Genomic DNA, 22022 nt, shown 5'->3' on the forward strand with positions numbered 1-22022 from the left:
CTACGGATGTGAGAGCTGGACCTTAGGGAAGGCTGAGCGAAGGAAGATCGATGCTTTTGAACTGTGGTGCTGGAGGAAAGTTCTGAGAGTGCCTTGGACTGCGAGAAGATCCAACCAATCCATCCTCCAGGAAATAAAGCCAGACTGCTCACTGGAGGGAAAGATACTAGAGACAAAATTGAAATACTTTGGCCACATCATGAGGAGACAGGAAAGCCTAGAGAAGACAATTATGCTGGGGAAAGTGGAAGGGAAAAGGAAGAGGGGCCGACCATGGGCAAGATGGATGGATGGCATCCTTGAAGTGACTGGACTGACCTTGAGGGAGCTGGGGGCGGTGACGGCCGACAGGGAGCTCTGGCGTGGGCTGGTCCATGAGGTCACGAAGAGTCGGAGACGACTGAACGAATGAACAACAACAATGCTATTGGGAGAGAGAGAGTACAAACAGAGCTTCGTGTTTGAGTGTGTATGAGAGTGTGTGTGTGTCGTTCGCACAGCTGGAGACCAAGCTGCTGTTCAATTTTAAAAGTGACTGAAAACGGATGTAGTAAAAGCAGCAAGCTTATAAACTCTCTCGGTACGTGCAATTTTCTTCATGGGCATGTTCCGTTTTTGATCCCAGAATATCTTAGAAGCAACATGAGGACATTTGCACAGAAGCATCCAGTGCTCTCGGTTCAGCAGTAAAGTAGACGTTAGAAGAAAAAAAGCAAATAGTGTGGCCCAGGGAATCCTTTTGAGATGGAATCAGTAATGCATTTGCTCTGTAAGAAATCTGAAAGAGCTGCAGGCAGGATTAACAAAGGAGATGGGTGGGAGGAAGCAGCCTATGATTCAGACCAGAGAAAATGAATTTCCCTTCCCCTTTCCTCTAATTCTGTTTATTTTATTTTTTTGGCTTATTTGTGCTGTTTTTCATCCTATCACTGACTTGTTTTGTGGATTTTTCAGTATTTTAATGTATATTTATAACAACTTCAACAACACTGGTTTAAATTGTGGTCATAAATATTGCCAATTTAATTAATTTCCTGTAGCCACAACAACAAAGCTCATCCCCGAATCGCCTTCTTTGCAAAGAACATCCACTGTAGAGCAGGATTTATTAATACAGAGGTCTAACCAGCCTTCCAGAGATCCAGTTCAGGTAAGGAACTGTGTGAACAGAAACTAGACATACTTCGTCACATTAGAGAATAAATCCACTTAAAATTCGGTTTCTGCCTCCTGCAGAATTCCAGGGTTTGTAGTTTAGTGAGGCTGTTAAAGGCTCCTCCCTAAACTACAAACCCCAGAATTTTGCAAGTCTACAAAAGGAGGGAAGAACATTCAAATTGCCCCTCCATGGTTCTATCGTTAGTGGGAAGTGATAGCATAGCAGGCTACAGTTCAGGGTCTTAATAATGCTAAGTATTTGTATGTGTCTAACCCCTGGCAGCACAGTGGGTTCAACCACTGAGCTGCTGAATTTGCTTACCAAAAGGTTGGCGTTTATAATCCTGGAGTGGGGTGAATTCCTGCTGTTAGCCCCACCTTCTGCCAATCTAGCAGTTTGAAAACATGCAATTGTGAATAGATCAATAGGTACCACTCTGACGGGAAGGTAAAGGTGCTCCATGCCGTCATAGATGACCTTGGAGGCATCTATGGACAATGCTGGTTCTTCAGCTTATAAATGGAGATGAGCACCAACCCCCAGAGTCAGACATAACTAGACTTAATGTCAGGAGAAACCTTTACCTTTACTTTACCATGGTGTGGACTAAATTTAAAATAGTGATTTAACAATTAAATTATATTCTTCCAGTCAGTGTCATTTCATTTTGGAGGTGCATGGGAGCAACATAATTTGCTGTATCCAATTTCAAATAAAAACCAAGTCTTCCAAGAAGTTTTAACTTTGAGAAAATGGATTCTATCAACTCAACATGAGGTTCATTTATCCAGTGATGCAGTCCTTTCATTGTTCTCTCATGGATAAAAATAAATGTTCTAAGAGGGTGATTTAAAAGACAAAATGCATTTCTGATTGGAGGATTCTAATTATTATTTTATAATAATGAAAACAAAGGAAAAACTTTCTACTTTAAGAACTGGCATTCTAGGGAAGAGGCTTGCATTATCTAACAAATGGGAATGGTTCCATGGTGGCCTCAGGAGAAAGGCATGTATAGTAAAGTGTACCAATTTATGTTATTTTGCACACTTGTTATCTAGGACAGCTTATATAATAACAGCTACTATACCTAGCAGTAAAATAACATAGCTCTTTATTTTATTATTTAAGCTCTGTGCTCAGTTTAGCATGTTCCAAAACATCAAGGACCAGCTTGAGCATCGGACTCGACAACTCCAAGCCAACATTCAGTGGCAGCAGGAAGAACTGCAGAAAATCCAGGAACAGCTGTGCATGGTACAGGACTCCAACATGCAGGTCAGCAGGAGAAACTCCAAATAACACCTTTTCCCAGATGGGTTTGTTATGTTCCAGTGAGGTGAAATCCCACAGCAGAAATAGATTTCTATGCACAGAACACCTTAATGCTCATGATCTGCTGGATTAGGGTGTGGAGCTCCCTCTTTGCAACAACTTCACTTACATATTCATTATATTAAGGCAGGGGTATCAAACTCATTTTCATTGAGAGCCACATCAGTATTATGATTGTCTTCAAAGGGCCATTGAATCCATGGATGGAACATCTGTGGATACGGAGGGACCACTATAACCTTTTACATAGTTATCAGTACCCTTTAGTTTTTACCCAATTTGGGTCCCCAGATATTCTTGAACTCCCATCACTTCTAATTATCTGCCATGCTGACTGGGGATAATGGTAAATGCAACACAGCAGCACTTGTGGCTCTGAAGTTGGGGAAATGTTATAGACTTCTTAAAGTCAGACATCATATGCACAAGCCTTGTATATAAATTCAAACCCCACTATCTTGACTAAACAGAAGAAACTGCAGCCTTGCAGATGTGACTGTATCACAATTTCCTCAGCTCTAGTATTGATGTCTGATAGTGTAGAATACAGAAGTTGGAGTCCAGCATCTGGAGGGCCACAAATTTGGCCTGCAAGTCTTGAACTTGGCACATTTGCTTAAATGGGCATATTTAGGAGTGGCCTTGTAGTCTATGCAGTGAAATAGAGTAAAATCCCAAATCTGCAAAAGTTGTGGAATCTGTGAACCTCTGCTTTAAAGCCGTACATCACTACTCTGGGTTTTCCCTGCAACAACTGCCTCTATCCCTAACTGGCCTAACTTCTTATTGCAGAACTTAACTGTGGTGGAGTAACCAACACTGTAAAAAAATTGGAGGGCAGGACATCGAAAGAGTTGTCAAATGACAAAAAAGGGGTTTGGAGGCAATTATTATTTGGAGCCCCCGGTGGCGCAGTGGGTTAAACTGCTGAGCTGTTAAACTTGTTGACCGAAAGGTCACAGGTTCGAATCCAGGGAGCAGCGTGAGCTTCCGCTGTTAGACCCAGCTTCTGCCAACCTAGCAGTTCGAAAACATGCAAATGTGAGTAACTCAATAGGTTACTCTGGCGGGAAGGCAACGGCGCTCCATGCAGTCATGCCAGCCACATGACCTTGGAGGTGTCTATGGACAATGCCGGCTCTTTGGCTTAGAAATGGAGATGAGTACCAACCCCCAGAGTCGGACACGACTGGACTTAATGTCAGGGGAAAACCTTTATCTTTACCTAGGCAATTATAAAAATATTTTACAACTATTTAATAGTCATATGAATATCAGTAACAAAATTTAAAATGTCTGCAAAAATGTTTTTATCTGATGCCTGGAAAATGATGTTTATGCCAAGTAGACTTTTTTGAAAGGGGCAGCCCATAACTTGGGTGCTTCTGTATAGGAAGACTGCCACAAAAGGTCCCACTCGGTTGCTAACATCTAGCACATCTCTGATGGAGGAAACACAGATAATGTGACAACCTTAATAGTGCTCATTAAAATGGGATTGGTGTGAAATTAAATGTTTTTCAGTTGTCCCTTTTTAAAAATGTTTTAATGACAAGCAATTTAAATTAGAGTTGGAAGTGAACAGTAAGCAGTAAATATTACCGTCTCACACACATTGCGTTTGTGACACTACTGATGCAGCCACACTTTTCCTCAGGTTATTGAACTATATAACCCTTTCGTGTGTTGTTGTGAATTTATTTTTTGTATCTTAATCCATTTGTTAACAGAGTGAGAACTTTTACTGTCTTGATATTATTGCACTGCCTATCATTATATCCAACCAAACAGTTTTAAGGCTTGAATCCCATCAGGACTAGAAATTTACAGATGGCAATATCCATAAAACAGTAATTTACAGATCAGTTTATTTTTCTGAAAGAAATGTCTTTTAGCTATAAATTCAGCTTCCTGTCTTTTCTTGTGATATCTTTTTAAAAATAATTGCTGTTGGTGATAACGAGTTTCCTGTTTGATCATCACAGATGGTTCAAAATGCCTGTTTTCTAAAGGGCACATACAGAAAAGCTTTTTTCTCATATCTTTTTTAAATATGGTGCTGTCTGTTTCCAGATCTGAGAGCTGTTGTGCTTTCATGTTTTTTACTTCTTTTCTGAGAATACTAACAAGACTGCCAATTAGAAGAGATTAGTAATGTGCCTCTCACGTCTTGACACTCTGCAGAAATCGTCCTGAGGTTTGTGCTGACACATATGTGAGCTTCTGCTTTACTTTTTTGACATATCTACTTAAGAGTTACTTACAATCAGAGAGTTGGGAGAGCTGTGTGTTTTTTTCCTTTTTCTTTTTAATCTGTGTGTTTGTTTTGCTCTGTTAGAATTGTAATTCAGTGGTTGCTGATGACACGATAAATAAGAGAGTTGGGAGAAGTTCTCTTTACAACTTCTAGAATCCCTCAGAAATCGAGAAAATCAGACCTCCATCTGTAGAAACGAAAGAGAGGCCCTCGACACTGGAAACACAAACTGGGGATTGTGGGAGTTGGTTCAACATTTGGAAACCTAGTTGAGGACTGCTAGTCTAGTAAAGTTTGGATTTCGGTTTCCCCAACTCCAAAATCATTATTTATTTATTTATTTATTTATTATTATTATTATTATTATATGACATCTATTATTATTTAATGGATGTCATATAATAGGGTGGACAACTGCACCCTTTGAAATGTTGGCCTGCACTTCTTGCTCATCATTAGCTGTGCTGGTGAGGGCTACTTAGAAGTGTGGTCCAGTAACATCTGTGGAGCACTTGTCCCACATTTTTATATACAAGTTCTTGACTTTATATTCCCTCCCATAATGGTATTTCCCAGATTGCATAGCTAAGGCCCCTTCCACACTGCCCTTATATACTAGGATCTGATCCCAGATTATCCATTTACCCCATATTATCTGGTAGTAGAGACTCATATAATCCACCCTAAACAGATAATCTGGGATCAGATCCTGGGATATAAGGGCAGTGTGGAAGGGGCCTTAGCTATGCAATCTGGGAAATACGTATCCAACTCATTATGTACATCTAATAATATGTATTAGATATACATAATGAGTTGGATCTAAATAAATTCAGAGTAGATCCACTGATATCAATGGGACTTAAGTTAGTCATGGAAAAATTTTCCCATTGATTTCCATGGTTCTGCTCCAAGCAGGGCAATTTCTAGTTTAGGGTTGTAACTCTTCATTTATTTTATGTTTCTGTTCCAATACAAAGAATTAAAAAAGCTGACCCTCCAATGAGATCATGACAGCTTTTATGCATTTTTAAATTATGTGTCACACTTTGGCACGTTTGGTGAAAATTAGTTTCAACAAAAAGACTGATGTTCAAACAACAACGTTTTTCATAATTCACAGTAATTTCACATAAACATCCACACTGTTTTTTGGGTGTGTTTTTTTTTTAACTTAACCCATGGCGTTTCTGCACAAATGGAGTTTTGGATAACACACACACACACACACACACATACACCTCTGTGAAAGCCTAATGACAGTTTATGGGGGTGTTTTAACATTGACACTCATAGGCTGAGAAAACAAATCTTTTGCACACTGGGTTTCCTGCTACACCAAAGTGTTTATGTGTGAAACTATGTGCTGTTGCAAAAAAGGCTTGCACTCTTCCACAGTGTGATCATTCAAAAAGCAGGAAAAATGGGCGAGAATGATCCTGGGTCTTCAAAGCATTGCCTGCAAGGTCACATATGGCCTGCAGCTTGTATTATTCCTGTCCTTATGTAGACTCTATAATTACACATAATTTTCAAGGATAGATGAAATATGACTGATGGACTGGAGGCAATTTCTGGCAATGTATTTGATATTGAAATGCATGACTCCTGTTTCCTATAATAAGATGCCCATATTTCATCATATCCTGAATATGTAGTTACTCTGGTTTCCATAATAGCTTTATGCTTAGTTTTAGTACAGTTGTATGTGAAAGTATAAATAATTATTGTTTTTTGTTTGTGCTCCATCCTTAGATCGTCTCTTCTTGTTTAATTGTTGTTGTTTTCTGCTATATTTTCACATTTCTAGATATATTCCTTAATCACATATTTTTTTAACACACTGGTGAATTATTTCTAGAAGACGGCATAACCATATAATCTCACCTGGTAAAAAGACGTTGCTTCCCCAGAGAGTGAAGAAGTATAGGGTTATGATTAGAGCCTGTATGTTGGAACCAAACTCCCCATTGCTAAGAAAAATATTGATTTAAGCCTCAGTGGCAGCTTTTCCCAGGGAACTGCATAAGAGGAGGGTGTTTTCAGAGGATACGCAGAATGGTTGAGGATGAGTGCTAAATTTCTCTTTCCTCCTGCAACGCCAGCTTCAATCAGCTCCTCTTTTGGTCGTTTCAGACATAGGCTTGTTCATGCAAATATACATCTGGAACTCCACAAAGGATAAGAAGGTGGGGAGGAGGATTTGAAGCAGGAAAATGTGATTATGTCAGAGAGGTAGAGATAATGACAACCACCCATCATTTCTCTCATTTAATTGCCCAGGCAGTTGCTTTTCCACAAACAAAGTGGCAGCTGCAGTTTAATAGCATGTTTTTATTTTTTTCCTTCAATTGTTTATGATAATAACAAGTATATGTCAGAGGTCTGGTGAATTAAGAGTCTGGAGAATGAATGTTATGCCTGAATCCATCACTGATCTGATTTTCTAAATATTGCTACCATTCTTCCCACTGTTAGTTTAAATTTTATATTTTGTATTTGAAGCTCAGGCAACACCTGAACTATTCCTCACTGCATTTGCCCCAGAATTCACAGAGTAAAAGGTTTTTCATGATTTAGGGTTTTCACTTAGAAACTGAGCAGTAGAAATGTCAATTTTTTAAAGGTAAATATCATTTTTGCTAGTATTTTACTTTACTTAGGTGATCCCTTGTAGCCCGAGGATGATGGTGCTCCAAGTGTAGTGTCTTGGCGGTGGGTTCTATTCTTGATCCACATGTTCTCCCACAGTGAGGACATCGGTTTCCATGTGGAAGGCGGTCCTGGTCAGAGTTGGCTTGACTCATCTTCCTCTTGGCACATTTCTCCCTTTTACCCTCCATCATGCTTCTTTGAATTCTGCAGCACTGCTGGTCATAGCTGACCTCCAGTTAGAGCACTCAAGAGCAAGGGCTTCCCAGTTCTCATTGTCTATGCCACAGGTTTCAGGGTTGGCTTTAAGACCTTCTTTAAATCTCTTTTTCTGTTCACCATTACATTTCCCGTTCTTGAGTTGGTATTATAGTAACTATTTTGGGGGACGGTGATCGAGCATTTGGACAGCGTAGCCAGGCCAGCGGAGTTGATGGCATAGGAGCATCGCTTCAGTGCTGGTGGTCTTTGCTTCTTCTAGCATATTGACATTTGTCCATCTGTCTTCCCAAGAGATTTGCAGGATTTTTTTTGGAGGCAACGCTGATGGAATCATTCTAGGAGTTGAGTGTGATGTCTGTAGACAATCCACGTTTCACAGGCATATAGCAGGGTTTGGAGGACAATAGTTTTATAAATAAGCACCTTGGTCTCCCTACGGATGTCCTTGTCCTCAAACACTCTGCTTCAATCGGAAAAATGCTGCACTTGCAGAGCTCAGACGGTGTTGTATTTCAGTGTCAATGTTGATGTTGATTTTCTAACTATGGCTAGCATTTTTCCCACTGTCAGTTTAAATTTTATATTTTGTATTTGAAGCTCAGGCCACAATTGAACTATTTCTCACTGCATCTGCCCCAGAATTCACAGAGTAAAAGGTTTTTCATAATCCAGGATTTCCACTTAGAAACTGAGCAGTAGAAATGTCAAGCATTCTTGGGTAAATGTCATTTTTACTAGTCCCAGATACAGGTTAAGTGATTGTGTGGGAAAAGCCCTGCCTGACTTCATTCATTTTGCTTTAACATTACAGGGTTTTTTTTAGTTTCGATAAGCCCGAAACAGTTCAGGCTCAGACTTCTTGAGGGACTGCATCTCCTCCTACGAGCCCTCAGATCACCAGGAGGGGCCCTTCTCCTGGTCCCATCCCCGCCACAAGTGCAATTGGGGGGAATGGGAGTGAGGGCCTTCTTGGTGGTGGCCCCGTAGTTCTGGAGCTCCCATCCTAGAGAAGTGCAATCGGTCCCCTGCTTATTGGCCTTTCATTTGCAAATTAAAACCTTTTTGTGGAACCAGGCCTTTCCTGACGACTTATAATAGGCAACCGCCAGATACTTACTGGTATTATCCATCTTTGAACGCTATCTCAGACTTTGCAATGTTGTTACTTGGCCCAATGGAAATGCTAATGGAAATGATGTTTTAGGATCTTAGTACAATCTGTTTTATGGATAACCTCAGTTCAGGAAATTTTTAATGGTATATGTCATAATTTATTGATTTGTTATATATGGTTTTATGTAGTGTGCAATTTGTGTGTTTGGTTTATCATGTTTTTTGTTTGAATTTATGTTATGTAATTTCTGTTTTTAACCATTGTATACCGCTTTGAATCACAGCAATAGAAAAAAGTGGGATATAAATAAAGAAATAAATAAAACAGCTTTTAAATTTCTATAGGCACCTCTTAAAGTAAATATTGATGAGAAGCACCCTGGAGCTTCAGTTTCAGAAGAAAATAGGGAAATGAATGAATAAACTATGTATATACACTTTAAAAATGCTCTAGGTTCTTCTAGTCATGGGATACCAATATTTAACCTGTAACTTATGTGCAACTTCCCCAGGGTTTTTGGCAATGTTCTACATCATTTGACAAAAATGGGCAGAAAGCCCATCATAACCCGAGATTGTTTTTAAGCAACTGATTTTTAAAGTGGATATAAGTGATTTTAATGTTTGTGTATATTTATGGTTTTACGCATTGAATGCTTGCCGTATATATGTTGTGCTTCACCGAGTCCCCTGCGGGGTAAGAAGGGTGGAATATAAATGTTTCAAATAATTAATTAAATAATATGGAGAATGGGATACATTTTTTCAAATCATAGTGGCTACTGGGCTTAAAATCAGTTGAGAGCATGGAAGAAAATGTATGGCATTCCCCCGGCCTTTTAAAGTTATGTATGTGTGCATGTGTGTGTGCACATACATAACCACCCAACCATCAAGATATAAATATAGATACAGATACAGGACTGTGAACAGGGAGCGTGAGGTGTATGTAGCTCTCAGACCTGCAGAAGTTGCTTAATCCATACATCAAATTCATAAATATTTTCTACAATTGGATCAGGTTTAGCCTTCCGACTCCCCAATTTATAAATATTACTCAAGAAATAACAACTTGGAAAAGAAGTTCAATTTCTTGCTCTAATATACTTAGCAGGAACTTTTTGTTATTTTTGACTTCCAGGTGTTTTTACAGCAGCCAACGGCAGCTCTGAATTTCAATAGTCCACAGCAGTCAGAACCGGAGAGGAAGTCAGTGGTTGAGCCACTTCAGCAGCAGCATGAGGAGCAGGTCATTGCAAGGCCTCCTCTTCAAGGGCAGGTTACAGCTTCTCAGACAGTTGAACATCAGCTATTAAGAGAAGAAAATGTGTTATCGAATCAGGTCAGTACACAGAAATCTGCAATTTTCTTATAGCAAGAATCGACAAAATCCAGTCCATAAGGCAAAAATAGCCTCCCCTTTGGCCCTCACACTCCAAACACAACATTTCACTATAAAAGGATCCTTGCAATTTAAGGGGCAGTGGATAGAATTATGAGGCCCTGGATCTACCAACCCCATAATTCCCATTCCTTCCCAGTTTTAATTAATACAATTTTTGTCTAAAATATTGTTCTGGGGCACTTACTTATCTTTAAAATACTCTCTGGGGTCCCAATTAGAAAATATACTAATGTTATAGTTGGCAGAGATGTGACATGAAAGTCATGGAACATCATTTCCAAGTTGGCAAAAATTGTAATGGTGTAATTGGCTGAGATTAGGACATAAAACAATGATACCCTTGACTGTTAGGAATATTCCCAAAAGGTCAATGGACATGGGCAGTGTATGTGACAGGATTACTGTAGGTTTTTTTATTCTAAGACCCACACCTCAAAAACGTGATGCATCTTAGAATTGCAGATCCATCTTATGAGTTTTGTTGTGGATGGTGGTACTGAAATTAGTGTGCATCTTACAATCGAGGGTGTCTTAGAATGGAAGAAATGTGGTATTTGCAACTATAATAGCATCTCACATAATTTACTAACAGTCATTTTTTTTATTAAAAGAAAGAGTGAATTAAATCACACGTATAATTTTGTTAAAGTGTGTCTAATTTTTTTAATGTTGTATCCTTGGATAATACTCCCTAAACATTGTGGCTATTTTAGGACCTGGAATCTGTGGCTACTTCACAAGGGCTTCAAGAGGGCTGCCGTTCTTCTTCAAACAATTTGTCTTCCCAATTTAGGGAGACCTCTGTGCTCCCACAATCCTTGAGCATAGCTCCACCTCCTGCCATTCTACAGGATAGCACTCAGCAGCACAATACTTCAGATTTTGGTCATGACCGACAGTTAAGGTAAAAGAAGTGTGAGAAACTGCTGTGTTTTTAGTGCAAATTGTCATTGTCATTACTGCAGAATCTGTAGCTCCATGTTTGGGTTATTACTTCTGGAGTATCCCCTGACTTTGCCTAAACAGAACAAAAAGCAATAATAATAATAATAATAATAATAACAACAACAACAACAACAACAACAAAGATCTTGTCCTGCACTTAAACACAATCAGCACTGACAAAATTGCAATCTGCAATGGGATCTGCATGCATTATTCACTGATACTTCACATAGTCCTAGACATTTGGGAAGTGTCCAACGTGTGATCCAATACAACAGCCAGCACAGTGATCTTGTTTGCTGTGTACTAATCTTGTTGTAATAATAATAATAATAATAATAATAATAATAATAATAAATAACAACAACAACAACAACAACCCCCATGAGACACACCAGAAGTTGCTTGTGCATCATGAGGACAGCCAGCTTTCTATTTGAGGTGAGTCCAGGGTTTTGTTTTGTTTTGTTTGGTTTTTTTTTTTGCAAGTGTATACAAGGCATTTGAAAGAACAATACAACTGATTCAGTGGCTTTTCTCTACTTTGTCTTCAATTGGAATTAGGCTTTAATACAGAATGGACATCCTGCTATGAGACTGAGTAGGCCATGAGTGCGATTGATAAGATTTTAACTGTGTTTTATTCTAGAACTAATTAAAGTTGGCCCAATCTCATTTAAAAGCTCTCAATATCTCCAAACATGAAATTATCTTATGCAAAACAATTGTCTTCCCTTTTCAGTGTATTAAAGTTACTGATTTTCACCGATGCTAATTTTCTCTCATTTCCTGTTTTCCAGACTCTTACTGAGTCAACCTATTCAGCCAATGATGCCTGGGTCATGCCATGCAAGGCAATCACCAGATGTTAATGCAGTTGGACGCCAAGCAAAGTATGTCCTGAATATGTATACAGTGAAAGTCTATATATGCATACATAGGTAATTAAGATGTATTGAAATCATATTGATTTCATGATATCATGAAATTACAGGTCATTTAGAAGTAGTATTTCAATTAAGCAGATTGTCAGAGACAGAATAATAATGTAATCTTTACTGTCTCTCTTACAGTTGACATCTCTAGTTTTCACAGATCTCAGCTGCCTCATTCATTTATTTATTATTTATTTATTTGCTTTACTTCTATACCGCATTTTTCAGCCTAAGTCGGCGACTCAATGCAGTTTCATCTCTTCATCTTGTTCTTGAGAAAACTATTGGTTTCAGAAAGAAGTTTAAGATGTTCTTTAAAAAATAAAACCAAATATACTTAAGTGGATAGAAAAAAACAGAATTATAAGTTTAATCTGTCTTAAGCAGGGAAAGTTCTAAACTAGATGGGAAGCATCTTATTATTATGCTTATTGTTACTTTAGATTAGCAATTATGTAAAATGTTAACATTCTTAATGATTTTACATATACAGTGCATTAAGACATCAATAATTTCTCCTTTCTTGCTCCTTGCTTAGATACTGTTCTCAAAAGAGTTAACTGTATATGCTGTTGGGGGAAAATATGTTTTTAAAATGTCTACACACTTGGGTCCTGATGCTTGAAACATCATCTAATCTGGGGACAAACAGCCTGCATACCTGGATCCTTTATACAGCCTTTCGCTGCTCCTTTCACAGTACCCCAAGCCCGCAAAACCCCATTATTTCAAAAGATTGCTTAGAGAATGTGGGCACACTGTGTGAATGTGCCAAGTGTTTGCATGTGCAAAGATGTGTGTAGAACAGGGGTCCTCAAACTTTTTAAGCAGAGGGACGGTTCACAATTCTCAGACGAGGAGGGCAGGGGTGAACTGTAGTTTGAAAAAAAAAACCATGAATGATTTCCTATGCACACTGTACATATCTTATTTGTAGTTCAAATAGTGTAGTGTTTTAAAGTTGAATTTGTTTGTAAGTTGGAACAGCTACATATTTAAATGAAATTTAAGCCAGTTGGCTCCAGAAGAATGGAAGGAGCTTGCTGACAGTCTCCCTCACATTCTCCTCAGCCAAGGCTCTGGTGAAGGGCAGGGGAGACTGGCAGGAAATCAAAATTGGAGACAAGGGGCGAAATAACCTGTTCTGAGGTCCCTACACCAGCCTCCTTCACCTTGGCTGGGGAAGAACAGGAAGCTGCCTCCTCTCCCCCCCCCCCCCCCCCGGTTTGTATCTAGGAGTTGCTCAGATGTTCGAAACTTGGGGACTGCCAGTATTCCAACAGTAAGTGTGAACCTGCTTTTGGCTGATGAGATGGTCATGGTAATTAGGATTGTTTTTGTGTGCCTTCAAGTCGTTTCACACTTAGGGTGACTTTAAGGTTAAGGTTTAGGGTGGGGTCAGGCAAATAACCTTGGAGGGTCACATCTGACCCACGGGCCTGAGTTTGAGAACCCCTGGTGAAGAGAGAAAGCAAATAATCTGTATGCAGTGAACAAGGTAGGTATTTTTTTAAATGTGTGTATGTTGGTTAGCCATCTTATGTGCCGTATTTTTTTGGGTGCATAAGACAACCCCCCAACTTTTCAATTTAAAAATTCAATTTTTGGATATACTCGCCCTATTAGACTGCCCCTCTTGCCAGCCCCTTCAGACCCCAAAGCCGCCTTACCTGGGTTTTCAGGCGGCTTCTCGGCTCCATAGCCTCCCCTCCACTGGCAGCCAGGCCCCACCACAGCCAGCCAACCGCCACGCTCGTCACTTCCTGTTTTGGATCCAAAACAAGATGGATCCAATTTTATGCTACTGCCCCTCCAATGTTCTTGTCCCAGGAGTGTCCCCCCCCCCCCCATAGGAAGGTTGGCTTAATTTCCTATCTATGAGTTCATCCTTACAATTAGTTCTCCCCCCTTATCTCACCCAGAGTTTTTAAATCATTTTATGTACATGTGGCCCGCCCTCTGTCTCTCTGTCATTATGCTTAGTTCCTATGTTTTATGTATATTGTTTTATATGCTGTGCTCCTCCAGTGCCACTTGTCTCCCGCTGCTGGGCTTCAGCCTCACCAAGGGGCTCTTCCACTCTATGCCGACCTTGGCTGTCCATGTCGCAGCGGAGGAGGAGGCAATATACTCGCCAGATGGCCTTGTCCCTTCCTCCTCCTCCACTGCTGCTGCACACACAGCTGAGGTGGTCCTGGAGTGGAGGAGCCCCTCAGTGAAGCTGAAGCCTGACAGCGGGAGACAAGCGGTGCTAGAGGGCAGCCCTTGGGTTCCACTTATCTCCCGCTGCCAGACTTCAGCTTTACTGAGGAGCCCCTCCATTCCAGGTCCGCCTCGGCTGTCTGTGTGGTGGTAGTGGAGGAGGAGGAAGCAATGCAGCCATCCAGCGAGTATATCTCCATCTCCTCCACCGCCGCATTGACAGCCGAGGTGGACCTGGAGCGGAGGAGCCCCTTGGTGAAGATGAAGCCCAGCAGCGGGAGACAAGCAGTGCTGGAGGAACGCAGCAAGTACTTCTGCTTTGGGAACCCTGCTCCAGCACAGGGCAGCTGCCCGCCTCCCTGGACTCAACCCAAAGTGGGTTTTTTTATACCCGGTGTACTAGACAACCCCCAAGTTCAGCAAGGATTTTCCAGGATTAAAAAGTCATCTAGTATGCCAGAAAATACGGTACATAGACTGTTATTTTCCCAATCATTCTCCATAATGAACTATACTTTGATATCTATATTGTATTAGCTGGAAAACTTTGACCTGTTTCATTTAACAGATATTCTCAAAGCCTTCAGGCATTCCAAAGTTTGGAAATGCAAGCTTCCAACAACAGTGCGCCTATAGTGCTGTTACACCCCAGGTTTTCAGAAACACAGACTTCTCAGGCTTCGGCTTTGCAACCTATGCAGCAACAGCAACAGCAGCAGCAAAGCTACCTGCAGGTGGGCTGGAACAGAAATTACATGATCTAATGGGTAAGCCGCCCTGAATGTTTTTTTCTAGTTGAAGGGACGGCAGATAAATGTTTCAAAGAGAAGTAGTCCATTGTTACCAACAAGTTTTTACCAAAGGCAGGCGGTGCTGTATATTATGTCATAAATTCTGTCCATTTCCCACAACATACTGTAGTTTGAGAATGGTTCAGGATTGGGTGTGTGTTGCATCTCAAGTTACAAATCCCTTGGTTGCATTCTCTGTTTTCTTCCCTCCCCCCCCCCTCTCTCTCACACACACGCACACACTCAATCACTCTCTTTTTCTTACACACACACAGAGCAAATGGTTCCTGCATATAAATTGGGCACAGTGATGTTGATATGCATCCAAGAGCACACATAATTTTCCATCTAAAACCTTCCATTGATTGGATAAAAGGGCTTTAAATAGTGAACTGGTTTTCATTCAATTTTATGTATGTGTAAATGGAATTTCTATTAAGATTTTGAAGTGAAAAGCATTTTATTTATTTTACAAAGCATTTATTTAACTGCACTCATTAGTACAGGTTTTAGTATTAGAAGAATAATATGAATTGTACAAAATTTACCATTAGATGGGGGAAATTGAAAGAAAATGGCTCTACTTCTTCACAATTCTACAGAAAATGTGAATTATTAGCTTTCTCTCTGTTTTGTTAATTGTTTAGAATCCATGTGTGCTGTCATTCGGTAATAACACATTATGGTACAGCCACTGGGCAATGCTCCTATAGGGATCCATTCATTCAAATACAAAAGACTTAGCCAGTTAATTGTACCTATAGTATGGAATATTACTGGAAAAATTAGCTATTTGGAGATTGTGACGTTGTAAATGGAAAAAAAAAACCTTCTCACATTTTATGTGCTTCATTAAAAACATCAATTTGTTTAAACTTGATTATGGAGGCAACTGCACATAGTCACTTTCTAAATCTTATTTTAACACATTGTTTCTGTTAAGTAGATTCCCTTTTGTTTTCTGGATCCAAATTACCTACTTGTTCCTTTGTTTTTTTCCTTTTGCTACACAAAAAAATCCCTCAATGATAACCTGTCACTGGTTGCTCTTGGCATTGTAGTAAATACACTGCACTTCAAAAACAGGTCTTCTAGAAGAATAGTAAACATCAGTTGTGAATTTAAGGGTCAAATTCAAAAAAGCCCAAATATAGAGAAGAATTCTCCCTCTCTAAATATGACGAAATTTGTCCACAGGAGACCATTATTGGCAACGTGGGCTGTAGTCCTTAATGTAGTTAGTTGGCAGTAAGTACCAGTGGTACTTATTTCCAAATAAACAAGCTCAAGATTGTGCTGCAAATATTTTTACTAGTGGAAAACCTGATTGCCATGTAACATTTAGAGTCATGGCTAAGAAAAGAGGGTGAGGCAGCATTCATTGGTAACGGAAGACAGAAAAGCAGACCAAATTATTGGACAGAAAATCCGATAAACCATGAGTTGTGGGTGTTTATTTGTATAGGCTCTTGGTGGAATAATAATAATAACAACAACAACAACAACAACAACTTTTTGAACTGGAAAGACTGGCACAAGCCACTAAAGGTCATCCTAGTGGTTATCAGCACATGGGTACAGTTCCTAAAGACCTTGGTCTGTGATTATAAACAATCGGCACTGACAAAATTACCATCTGTCAGCTGCAAAAGGCGACCCTACTCGACTCTGCATGCATTATTCGCCAATACATCACACAGTCCTAGACACTTGGGAAATGTCCAATGTGTGATTGAATACAGAAGCCAGCTTAGTGATCTTGTTTGCTGTGGACTAATCTTATTGTGTATCTAATAATAGTAATAATAATAATAATAATAATAATAATAATAATAACTTTATTTATTTTATTAATGGTATGAATTAGAGGCAACCCCCTTCATCGTCGTCCTCTCTTTTGTGGTTGCATCTGTGTGCTCCCAAATTTTTGGAGCTCTAGCCACAAAAGGGGTGGATGTTTTTTCAGATGAAACCCCACCAATATTTTAAGTTGGATAAAGTCTGCCAAATTTGGTCCAGATCCATCAAGTCATATAGGAAAAATACATGCATACATATTTTTATATGTAGATAGCAAAATCAAGATTTGCTTTTGGATTTTGGCGGGGGGGGGGGGGGGGGCGGGCATAGTAGATTTTCAAGCCATGGCTATATTGAATTTGTGGATATGAAAGGGTGACTGTCCCAACTATATTTCTGTTATAAATTGATCTTTTGACCTCACCAGATTCTGTTTTGTGCCTAGGTGCAGTCTGCTGGACCTTTGCAAGGCGGGCAGGCAGATGGTCAGGTGGTACCTTCCTACTCTTCACAGAAAGGAAGCATAGGGTACCTTCATGTGCAATCACAGCAGCAGACACCTGTTGCCAGAAGAACCACTGACTTGCCTGAATCCTCAAACATGCAGCAGCGTCTGCAGTAGATCCCACCATCACAATCAGTGCACATTTAGCTTTATTCAGCGGTGGCTGGGCAGGAGGAAATGTCGGCGTTTGCATATGTGTTCATTTCAAAGCTTTGTGACCTAAAGGGACTACTAAGGGTAGACCCTTATGGATAGTGCAATAGGAAAAGGAACGGGGATTCGTTTTGCATATGTTTGCACTGGTTTTGTGACTGTGTTCTTGATATTAATACATACCATCATATGCAAATGGTGGCACTAACTGGTATGTGTTAGTAGGAGATTCGGTTGAATCTTTTGACCAGAAAATGCTCTGGCTATTCCAAAAAAAAGGGGGAATATAAGTTACTTGGCCTTCACTATTTTGATCATTTAATATGAAAAGCACTGGTTCAGAGAGATTTATTGAGAGAATGAGAGATTATTTTTTATTATGGTTGATATTATTATTTGCACAACTGCACAAAAAAGGCATAACCTAGCACTTTTGGTAAGGAAAAGTTTACTCCAGTGGCCGGATGAGCACTTCCAATGGGAGAGAGCATATTGTCATTTAGTTTAAAATAAAATCACCTTGCAGTTTGTAACCCTCAAACTCTTGACCAGAAAATTGTTACCTACCATCCTACTCTTGTTACTTCTAATGTTTAAGATAAATTACACTTGGCAGCTTCCCATTTACTTATTGAATTACAACTGTAAACATTGGGCTTAAGAACAAATATTTGCAGCTACTCTTTCAACATACTAGCCATGCTCTTTTAAGCACTTTGAAGAGAGTCTCTTCTATATACTGGACAAAACCTTCACAATTGTTCACAGAACAAACACCTGAAGGATATGCACTGTGTTAGAGCCCATTAAGTGGGAAAATGCTGCAACTGTATTACATATCTCTTCCATTATTACATTTAGGACTGAATTTTCCTCCAAGGCATTGCACTTTTGTATGCTTTATGTTGATGTTTCTAAGAGATATTTTATGTCATTACAAAATAAGTAGTGTTTAAAAAAGAGCTGTTGTAAAGAAAAATAACAAAAACCCTGACCTATTTCTATACAAAATAAAATTATATGGTATTATGTGGAAATTATTTTGTATATTGAAAGAGCCATTCATTTCACAAGTCTGGAGCTTTTTCATGTTTTTTGTGAGTAAACATATGTAAATAAATGAATAATTAGACCTACAGCTCGATCAGATGGGTGCTTTCCGACGGTGGTTGGTATGTCGTCCTTTGTCCTACTCAGCATCTGGTTTGAAACAAGTAGGTCAAGACCAATTTGTGGTGTCTCATCACCTGCTGTTTGTCATAAGGGACTGTTTGCTCACTACACACTCATTGATATCCTTGTTTGGTTTATGACCTGTTAACATTTGCGTTTTTAAGAACACAAGAACCTTGCTAAAAAGTCCCTCACATCTAACATACTTTTCACTGATGACCAACTATGTGTTTATGGAAAACCCATGAGGGCAATAATGCCATCTTCTGCAACTGATATGCAAAGGAACAGTGTTTCTGGTAGAGGACAGAAAGTTTATGTATCAGAGGGAGACAAAATGCATCCAATCTGTTTAATATCCTTCCTGGATCCATGTACATCCCCAAGTTTAGATGTCCTAAAATTAGCCAGTCTTACACACAGTAGCACTAAGGTATGTTATATGTAAAAATGGGTGAGTAAGGAACAGGTGCATCCCTTGAAGACCTTAGGGGCTTGGAACCGCCCCATGAACCCTGGATGTTTCCCACCAGATGTGTCCACTGTAACAGGAGGAGTCACTGGGAACTCTTTCTAATCACATTCCAGATAATTAGACATTGCTACATCTTGTGATGACAATTCCACTTTGTACACTACAGGTAGCCCCCAAGTTATGAACAAGATAGGTTCTGTAGGTTTGTTCTTAAGTTGAATTTGTAAGTCAGAACAGGTACATTTTTTTAAGTGTAACTCCAGCCAAAAATATATCTTTTTAAGCTTTGGACAGAATATGGAAGTGTTAACATTTCTCAATGTGAAACAACAGCTGTATAATTTGCCTCCTGATCTAGGTCAGGTAAAGGTTAATGTTTTTTTTTTGTCCCAGAAGTAAAATACAACACATTTAATAGATTTATAGCAGTGGTTCCCAACCTGTGGTCCACGGACCACCGAATGGTCCCCAAGAACTAAAATATGGTCTGCAGCCTCACCGTTACTACATTGTTGCAACAAGAGCAACTGGTCTCGCAAAACCCTCTTATAGTGCCAAGGCAACAGGGATGTCGGGAGGGGAGAGGCTGACTACCAACAAAAGACACAACAAACCTCCTGACTGCTTCTTCTCCTCCCCCTCCCTCCCCCTGAGAGATACCATTTCATGTGCCTGGAAGTGGGGGCACCTTGGTGTCTTTGTTTTTAGGCCTGCTTCTGGGTTTATTTGGGGTGCCGATTCAGAAAATTGCATTGGATAGACCACATCAGCTCTAAATTATTAAATATGGTTTTCTATGGGCAAGCAGATCGCGACTACTGGATAGCACGCATTCTGTATCAGAAACGAGAGCTGATGTGGTCTATCCAATTGAATTTTCTGAATCAGCATCCTAAATGACCAAACCGAATCTAAAGTTGACCAAAAACTGATTCTTAACCCTTTTGGTACTAACATTGGAGAGTGGTCCCTGGTCAAAGTGGTCCCTGGTCAAAAAAGGATATGGAATCACTATAGTAATAAAAAATGGTTAAAATACAGTTTACAGAGGAGAAAGAGAGAGATCCAGGAGTGATGGGGAGGCCTGGGAGTTCTATGCAAAAGAGAGGACGCTGTTCTATCTCATTCTAGCTTGTTGCCCTTGGAAAACTATAAATCCCTAACAATACTTTTTTATTAGGAGTAGGGGTTGTGGTGTTCAATAACATGTAGAAGTGGACCCATTCTCCTCTATGCAGCTGTTCATTGTAAGGGAGCTGTATAAATAGAGTTCCACATGGAAACAACACCCTTTTGAAGAATTCCATCAAGTTTTTTTAAAAAAAGCCTGGCTGACTTTCACAATTTTGATGTGCATTACCTCTATTCCTTGTCTTCAACAAGGAAAGAAATGACTGCAGGCAGACCACTGAGAGTGAGAACAAATTAAGTATATTCCTTTCTAACTGTCGTATAGAAAAATCTTGTTTATGTAAGGATAATACTGGAGTATACTGGAGCCCCTGGTGTTGCAGTGGGTTAAAGCGCTGAGCTGCTGAGCTTGGTGACCGAAAGGTCGCAGGTTCGATTCCGGGGAGCAGCGTGAGCTTCCGCTGTCAGTCCTAGCTTCTGCCAACCTAGCAGTTTGAAAACATGCAAATGTGAATAGATCAATAGGTACTGCTCTGGCGGGAAGGTAACGGCGCTCCATGCAGTCATGCCGGCCACATGACCTTGGAGGTGTCTGTGGACAACGCCAGCTCTTCGGCTTAGAAATGGAGATGAGCACCACACCCCAGAGTCAGAAATGACTGGACTTAATGTCAGGGGACAACCTTTACCTATACTGATAGGATGCCGTTGTTACCCCTAGTCTCAGCTTTATCTCCAGCCTACAATGTGAAAAGCAGCCTCATGCGTATGGCTATTTTGCTTTTTTTTTTTTGGTCATGTCAGGAGCGACTTGAGAAACTGCAGGTCGCTTCTGGTGTAAGAGAATTGGCCGTCCGCAAGGACGTTGCCCAGGGGACGCCTGGATGATTTGATGTTTTCATCATCCTTGTGGGAGGCTTCTTTCATGTCCCCGTATGAGTAGCTGGAGCTGATAGAGGGAGCTCATCCACCTCTCCCCGGATTCGAACCTGTGACCTGTCGGTCTTCAGTAGCACGAGCCTGTGTTGGCCTCATCCCATGGAAAATAATGGATAATACAGACCGAGTATGCCTCATTTGAAAAACTCACGACCGGAAATGTTTTCAATTCCAGATTTTGGGATACTTGTATTTGCACAGGCACACAGAATGAAGTATACTGAAGATGTGGCCCAAGTTTAGCCATAAACGCATTTATGTTTCAGATGGACAGACAGTATTTCAAGATATATAGTTTCAAAAAAATAATTTTGTGCATGAAACAAAGTTTGTGTACATCCAAAAAACAAAGTAAGAGACACTACTTCAGCCACTTAATGGAGGCAAAACTGGATTTTGGAAAAGACTGTAGACTGAGCAGGCCTGGGCCACCTTGGGCCCTCCAGGTGTTTTGGACTTCAACTCCCAGAATTCCTAGCAGCCTCAGACCCTTTCCTTTTCCCCCTCAGCCGCTTAAGGAAGGGGCCTGAGGCTGCTAGGAATTCTGGGAGTTGAAGTCCAAAACACCTGGAGGGCCCAAGCTGGCCGAGGCCTGCTTTACACGCTACACAGAATCCTAGAGTTGGAAGAGACCTCATGGCCATCTAGTCCAACTTCCTGCCATGTAGGAAAGCCGCATACAAGAAAATGCTATGTGTTTGTACCCGAGCAGAGGCCGCCTTCTGATTGTTCCGGCCACTCACGTCTTCGAGCCTTTCAAGTCTTTCCCGGCCGTTCTAGGAAGCCAGGCGCCGCCTTAACCGGAAGCCGCTCCCCGCGCCTTCCATCCA

General features: G+C 40.3%; 1 protein-coding gene and 1 long non-coding RNA gene across 3 annotated transcripts in view; one reads left to right on the forward strand and one right to left on the reverse strand.

Annotated features, from left to right (window-relative positions):
• NPAS2 (neuronal PAS domain protein 2) overlaps nt 1-18511 on the forward strand; it is an 82340-nt gene extending 63829 nt beyond the window's left edge. Inside the window, exons 14-20 of one of the 2 annotated variants that reach the window (XM_060769760.2) lie at nt 1041-1150; nt 2291-2437; nt 9880-10080; nt 10857-11047; nt 11889-11981; nt 14794-14959; nt 17262-18511. In XM_060769760.2, the coding sequence (XP_060625743.2) occupies nt 1041-1150; nt 2291-2437; nt 9880-10080; nt 10857-11047; nt 11889-11981; nt 14794-14959; nt 17262-17438 (1085 nt within the window). In that variant the 3' untranslated portion in view covers nt 17439-18511. Of the gene's footprint in view, nt 1-1040; nt 1151-2290; nt 2438-9879; nt 10081-10856; nt 11048-11888; nt 11982-14793; nt 14993-17261 lie in introns of both variants that reach the window. The other variant, XM_060769759.2, reaches the window with a different exon arrangement.
• On the reverse strand, nt 9823-21982 carry LOC132771580 (uncharacterized). Its single transcript, XR_009631093.2, has 2 exons — nt 21897-21982; nt 9823-10047 (listed from the first exon to the last, which is right to left on the reverse strand). It is a non-coding gene; the product is annotated as an uncharacterized lncRNA (long non-coding RNA).
• Between the last annotated feature and the right edge of the window lie 40 nt (nt 21983-22022).

Source organism: Anolis sagrei, chromosome 3 (assembly GCF_037176765.1).
Source record: "Anolis sagrei isolate rAnoSag1 chromosome 3, rAnoSag1.mat, whole genome shotgun sequence".
NCBI lineage: Eukaryota > Metazoa > Chordata > Lepidosauria > Squamata > Dactyloidae > Anolis > Anolis sagrei.